General features: G+C 50.5%; 2 protein-coding genes across 2 annotated transcripts in view; one reads left to right on the forward strand and one right to left on the reverse strand.

Moving 5' to 3' along the window:
* The window catches only part of LOC127750881 (la-related protein Larp4B-like), a 173,513-nt gene that overhangs the window by 133,275 nt on the left and 33,615 nt on the right, over window positions 1–6,623 (reverse strand). The window lies entirely within an intron of this gene.
* LOC113206162 (uncharacterized) lies at window positions 2,562–3,382 on the forward strand. The gene is made up of 3 exons (XM_026422104.2): window positions 2,562–2,724; window positions 2,989–3,055; window positions 3,140–3,382. Exons 1-3 carry the CDS (start codon window positions 2,659–2,661, stop codon window positions 3,343–3,345), a joined length of 339 nt encoding a protein of 112 aa, XP_026277889.1. The 5' UTR covers window positions 2,562–2,658; the 3' UTR covers window positions 3,346–3,382.

Consider the following 6,623-nt stretch of genomic DNA (forward strand, 5'->3'; position numbering starts at 1 on the left):
GGGCGTGGTGGGGCGGGGCGTGGTGAGATGGGGCGAGGCGGAGCGGGGCGAGGTGGGACGGGGTACAGCGAGGCCCATGCGGTCATGCCCGTTGCGTCATTCACACGGCATCGCTGTGCGGTGCGGCCAGTGGTCGCATGCCTGCTCGGCCCAGTGCACCGCGATGCGATGTATGCTCTCTCTCTCTCTCTCTCTCTCTCTCTCTCTCTGCACTGCGGTTTGGCCACGCATGGCCGTCATGTCACAAGAGGGCCCAGGGGAAGGACCGCGCTCAGCCGGCGAGCCGCAGGATTCGGGCTGGTATGAGGCTCATTGCAGAGTAAAGTTAAGTGGTCCCAGCCATTAGCCCCCTCCCTCTGTGGCTCAGTTATTGACACGCTTTGCTGTCGTAAGACTGTTTGCTTTTGCGTCACTGTGCCGACCAGCGGGCTCCTCACAAGGCTTGAGGCCGGTCAACTGACTCCGTAGCAGAGAAAGAGGTGTAGCGAGGTGAGAGGAGGGGGGGGGGGGGTCACCCTATGTCACCCGTCTATTACTGAATGTGAACCAGCAATGTACAAGGGAATCCGCCAACGTTGGCTGCACAATGCACAACCACCTTAGGTATCAGATATCAGAAGGGACGCACTGCGAGGAGACGGAGATATGGGGAGAAAAGTGACAAAGAGAGGGCGGATAGACGCGCTCGCACACATATACTACACACACACACACATAGGACGGGGCGGGGGTGTCGACACGTTTTCACTGCGCAAACGAATCAATAGAGGTGAAGTGGACCCATTTCACTTTTATTGCGCCTAGCAAACAGAAAAGGCGCGGCGCCGGCGGCTATCACCCACGCCCCGCCCCGCCGCGCCACGCCACGCGACGTGTAAAGTGCGTAGGTCGAGGCGAAGGCGATCGCACCTCGCGGCGCGCGCACCGCCCAATGTCGTCGCGAAAGGAAACCATTTATGTAAATTTACGAAAGACACAATTGAAAATATCTGCGCTTGTTTGATTTCGTTTTGAGATTTCTTGACTCATTTTTTTTTAACACATTTCACGCGAAACCCTTATGCATTTTGCTGTGCAAAACATTCAGAATTATAGGAAGCCACATTATTATACACTAATTCATGCTTAACTCTGTATAAAATTTCTCAATAATTAATTATGCATATTTATGGCAACTATGGCTGATGATAGTTCCGCAACCGGACCGCCGCAGATCGAATTTTGTGTAACCGGACCTCCACGCGTACACCGTTTGGGCACACATTGTCTTGGTATGTCTTAGCACTAATGGCTTAGTATGCCTTAATAAAACCATTGGTTCAAAATGTTCTTCAAACCAGAAGAGTGGTCTTATTTAATGGTGGCATATCATTAACCGAGGGGGCAATAACTCCGGGAATCATGTGTACAACTGCCTGGGAATTGTCAGGATAAAATTTAATCAAAATCAACAGAAATCACTTAAAATAAGCGGAACTTTAGTGGAACTCGTTCAAATTAGTCAAAATAAGCGTTTTCCGCCACTAGAAAACCTAAGAAATGAACATAAGTGGACGGGAATCACTGGGAATCAAGGATTTCGGGAATCATGTGTACACATCAAAAGGGAGTAACTCCAACTCTCATACATTTCGTTTTTGTTTTTTGTTGTTGTTGTATTCGCGTTCGGAGTCATTTCAGAGTATGCCAGCGAGTAAATTTATTTTCTTTAGGGTATAGTCTTCAGGCCCGCTCCCCGCTGAACCACGATGCCAGTGGAGCGAAGCAGAGCTGGCAACTTGGTTTGGCGGAACAGCAGGCCTAACTTGTTTCCCATTCAATGTGTTCCTTCGTAATCAGCGTGTACTCATGCGTACAGTGAGGCTGGTTTAGCGACATACAATGATACAGATGAGTACAGGGTAAATGCAGGACGAGCACATCACAAAGATGAAAACAATACGCACGGGGACGCACGGGGATAAGTACACTATCAGAACATATGAGTACATTTGTTAACACATGAGATCAGAAGAGATTTACTACTACGGGATGATAGAGGTCCTGACAACTTATCTTGACCGAAGAGGCCTTCGAGCTCGCACCCGGAGAACAAAAGAAATACAGGCCGCTCAGGAATCGCACCGACCCTATCCGGGCCGACAATAGGCCGCCCCCGCCGCTCAGGCAGGTCGGCCCGGGCCACATGGGCTGCAGCTCGGCTCGGGTAGGACTGCACTTCTGGTGCGGACTGAAATCCTTCGGTCAAGATAAGTTGTCAGGACCTCTAGCAGGACCGCCGACAAAAGCCATTACACCACACACTTTAAAAACTGACCACAAAAAGTTGAGTGTGCGGGGGCGGTGATAGCTGTCAAGAGCTATTATATTGCCGCACACACTTGAAGAAACTGGCCATACAAACTGAAGGGTGGGCAGGCGACGATAGCTGCTGGATGTGCTCCTCTTGTCCTCAATTCCCCGGAACCCTTGCCGATTTTAATCGATGTAATGATAAGCTGTTGATCTCTTAGACCCTCGCGTGAGCTTGATTAACTCAGGTGATGCGGTCAGTTCTACGATAAGTTATACTGTGGACTGGTACCTCAAGCAGCAGGACTAACAATAAATACACAGTCTTTCCAATCGCAGCCACACACTCAAGTCGTCCGAGCCACCATGAAGGCAATAATGAAGACTACCCTGCTGGCCTGTCTGCTTTTGGCAGCGCTTCAGTTTAGTCAGGTGAGGAAAGACCGAAGGACTAAGATCTATCATTTGAACTCATAAAAGTTGGAGATCGAGCTTGAGTTGGACGCCCGCATCTCCATCGTTTACGTAACATTTTAGTTGCGGACATGGTGCCTAGCGTAAAGTTAGATGATACGAAAGCCCAGTTCCGTGAGATGAAATCCTTTCACGGCATCGTTGAGCTAAAGAACTAAACGATGGGGCCAAATGCTATGCAATCACATCACATTGTTATCAAATGCGTGCACTGTTTTCAAGGCGGGCCCTGCTGGCCCTGATGGCCCTGCTGCTGCCCTGGCGGAGACTGAGGCAACCAACAGTTTAGGTAAGATGCACTTCTCAGCGCTTCAACGTTTAGAAGGTATGTAAAAACACTGAACTGAATTTTATACATTCCCTTTCCTTACAGCGGCTCCTGAACGAATGTTCTGCGTCTTACGAATGATTCTAACGTTCTTCCGTGACTTGCCATACTTGGCATACATTTGCGTTGAACAATCGAAGCTAGACACCTCGTTCCCGTTCTTCATCACCTTCCCGATCTGCGCCGCCATCGCTGGAGGTGCTGATGTCCTTCGCGTTGTGGCGGACGTTTCGATGAAGTGCTGGGCGTGAGCCTGGCTGGAGCCGCCGACGGTGCAGATCTTGGTGGCGCTGACAACCACATCGAGGTCGCAGTGCAGCCGGATATATTCGCGGCAGCAACTCTTACGTTATATTGTTTCTTACTACAAATATACTTTGTTAATTGAGCAGTAATTTATCTTATGGTTGATTCTATAATTGCATCAACAGCTAAAAAAATGCATAAGCGTTCAGTCAGTTCCCTCCACGGTGATTCCCTCATTCTGCGAAATATCTCACTGTTTCTGGCACAAGAGAGATGGCAGCAGTTCATGGGTGTTCGCTATGCACGCATACTGCCGATGCTGTATACAGTAAATATCCAGCCGGGTCGTCGTGACGACTGGGCCGGCGGCCACTTCTTGCCCCACTCCGCCCTCCGCCCTAGACCCGGCACTTTCCATCGCTAATTCCACCCCGGCCAGGCTGCTGGGTGTGGGTCCCTCTGGCCTGGCCTCCTGATGACCTCCGGGCCAGAGTCCCCGGGGGTCCTCCTCGGTGCCCCACCGCCGAAGGAAGGCCTAGGCCACCCTCTCCTGAACAAGGGTCGCCCCCCTGTGTCGTATGGAATACAATAACGGTAGCCCAACACAAAACAAAAATCGCCTTGTTGGCTGCGGAATATTTTTCTTCCAAAATATATTAAATCCGAAAGTACATTGAGCCTGCCACAGCCCGTTCGGATGCAGATAAAAGATGGAACGACTTGCGCGTGATATGAGCAGAAAACCAAGCAGGACAACTGCGCGTCGCAAAGAGACGAAGAAATCAAAGTGATCGCGGCGGGTCTGCTCCACACTCCGCACCCCCGCGCATCCGCCACACCCCGCCGCACCACGAGGCGCACGCATATGGACGACGATTTTCCGAGCCGCTCGGTTTCTGGCGTGCCGCTGCTTCTTGTCTCGATGCGCTCCGCTGCGCGCCGCAAAACGATAATGTGTCTTCGAACGTGTTACGGGAGCGGGCGAGGGCGGGTGGACTAGGAAAGGAGCCGGAAAGGAGGAAGGAAGGAAGGAAGGAAGGAAGGAAGGAAGGAAGGAAGGAAGGAAGGAAGGAAGGAAGGAAGGAAAGGGTGGGAGGCTGGCAAGAGGAAATAAGAATGGAAAAAAATTATATGATGGAAAGGAAAAGAGGAAGAGAAGGCAGAGGAAAACAATCCGCGCGACCGCATATTCGTGCAGCTTTTCTATTTTCATACTGATATTGTTTTCCGGTAAGCACCACGCTGAACCGCCGCCACACGCGTAACACGCGACGAGAAGATGCAAAAAGAAAATAGAAAGGCGCGGGGAAAAGAGATCATTAGAGGGTGCGTATGTACTCCAAAACGAGCATTTGTCGATGTCAGAAGGTTGAAGAAATTTCGTTGTTTCTCTTTTATTACTTCTCTAAGGAAAAAATTGTGAATTCCCGAATAGAAAGACACTTTAAGGAATACTCTGGAAAAGGGTGTATGAAGTGTTCTATTACAATACCTACAAACACATGTGGACGGAAATGTGTTCCAGAAGGGGTAACAGATCCGTCTACAAGACTGTGCGTTAAGTTCACATTTTGTATACTTTGCACTCCGTTCTCGTGACCTGACCTTATTAATGTGTAACTAGGAAAACTAAAAGTTCTCTCTGATACCACAGTGAGATCATCGAGCCCCACGTTTCACGACGTTTATGGTGTTATCACGTGTTGTGAGTCACGAGATTCACAATAACGCAGTGGAATCAGCGCCAAGCAGCGTAGGGCCCTGCGGGGGTGCGGGACTGCGGGGTGGGGTTATGGCCAGGAACATGCAAGGTTCGCATGCATGGGAATTGGGTTTCTGGGTTAGCGCCTGGCACCCAGCGGCGCCCAGCGGTCGGGATCGGCTGCGGGCCAGCGCCAGGGGACATAGATCAGGGAACTCCAATCGATACTCTAAGGGCCCGGGCACACCGCCGCTGCCACCACCACCAGGTGTGACGTTATCGGGGGAAGTGCCGTGTGCAGATACACGCACACAGTATCACGCCACTCTGGGAAGATGCACTGATTCGTTTGGAAGACATTTACAGGGAGTTACGCAACCCTTACGTTTCGCTTTAAAAAATTCCGCAAGATTTGCAATAGCTTCGACAGTTTAAAATTCTATTTCGTCCATTCTGTAAAAGACAACTGTTTAAAAAAAACATGAAAAAGTAATTAACTCAACCATTTGGCGCGGATTCCCATTGCATACAAAGATTATAGAAGAACCCGCAGTGCGCAGCGATTCATCAAAGAACATGGCTAGCATGACGGTAAACTAAGGGCGCTTGTATGTCCTGGTGTGTGAATGAAAGCACGCCTCAAACGTTCGGTATGCCCGGAGTCACCAGATGCTCTTAACAAATGTACCTACGGTTTGAAGTTTATTTTTCTCTAAAAGTTTACTTGACTAGAGTGCTAAAAAAAGAAAAAAAATAATAAGCAACAGCTCGATTTTTTCAGCGTGTATGTAACTTTGTACGAGCGTGTCTCGTCTGGCTTCCGTCTAGTGTTTGAAATGACGGCTGCTGCACATAGAGCGCGCCGCTAAAACCATCGACAGCGGCGGCGGCATTCTTGGTGGCACCGAGACTACCCTCCACCGCCAGGCCAGGGCAAGTAATGCAGCGGCCTCCCAGTTAACGGCCCCTCAAGAATTAAAGCGAGCGCGGCCTGGCAAATTGCAGGCCGGGGCCGGGCCGGCCTTGGTCTCGCCGCAGCTTTCTTCGCATTTGGCGCCACCCCCCGAGACAGGCCTGCATAATTGTTACTGCGGGGCAGGAAGGGCCGGCAGATTGACTGTGAAACACATGATTGCTCGAGGCGTAGCCCAATTCAAGGAGGAAGGGTCCATAGGAGACACGGGAAACTATTGTCCTTCAAAACCATCGTCGACTTACGCTGACGTACGTCTCGTTGGTTTATAGCAAGGTTGGACCACGGGTGTGCCATAGCAAAGTACGGGTGTTTCCTGGCAAGGTACTAACAATTAACTTCTGCATGATTGATAGCCAGTGTATATACAGACCATAATATTTGTCACATCCTTATCGTAGAATATATACGAGCGTTCCTACCGATTCCCCACCCAGCACACAGGCAGGCAGTCACAAGCTTGGACTCGATTAGGAGGCTAGCTCTGGCGCGGTTTCCTCGCGTGACGTTCGGTCGTACGACCCCTCCGTATGGCGGCATACACAGAGGTAGTTGTATGTGGTGCTGCATCGGGTGTGAGTAACACTCACGAGGGGAGGGGGGGGGGG

Source organism: Frankliniella occidentalis, unplaced genomic scaffold (genome assembly GCF_000697945.3).
Source record: "Frankliniella occidentalis isolate FOCC.00 unplaced genomic scaffold, Focc_3.1 Scaffold279, whole genome shotgun sequence".
In the NCBI taxonomy this organism is placed as follows: domain Eukaryota; kingdom Metazoa; phylum Arthropoda; class Insecta; order Thysanoptera; family Thripidae; genus Frankliniella; species Frankliniella occidentalis.

Coding starts and splice junctions, on each gene's coding strand:
- LOC113206162 (XM_026422104.2), top strand. CDS start 2,659: ATGAAGGCAATAATGAAGACTACCCTGCTGGCCTGTCTGCTTTTGGCA. Junction 2,725..2,988: donor CAGCGCTTCAGTTTAGTCAG/GTGAGGAAAGAC, acceptor ACTGTTTTCAAG/GCGGGCCCTGCTGGCCCTGA. Junction 3,056..3,139: donor TGAGGCAACCAACAGTTTAG/GTAAGATGCACT, acceptor CTTTCCTTACAG/CGGCTCCTGAACGAATGTTC.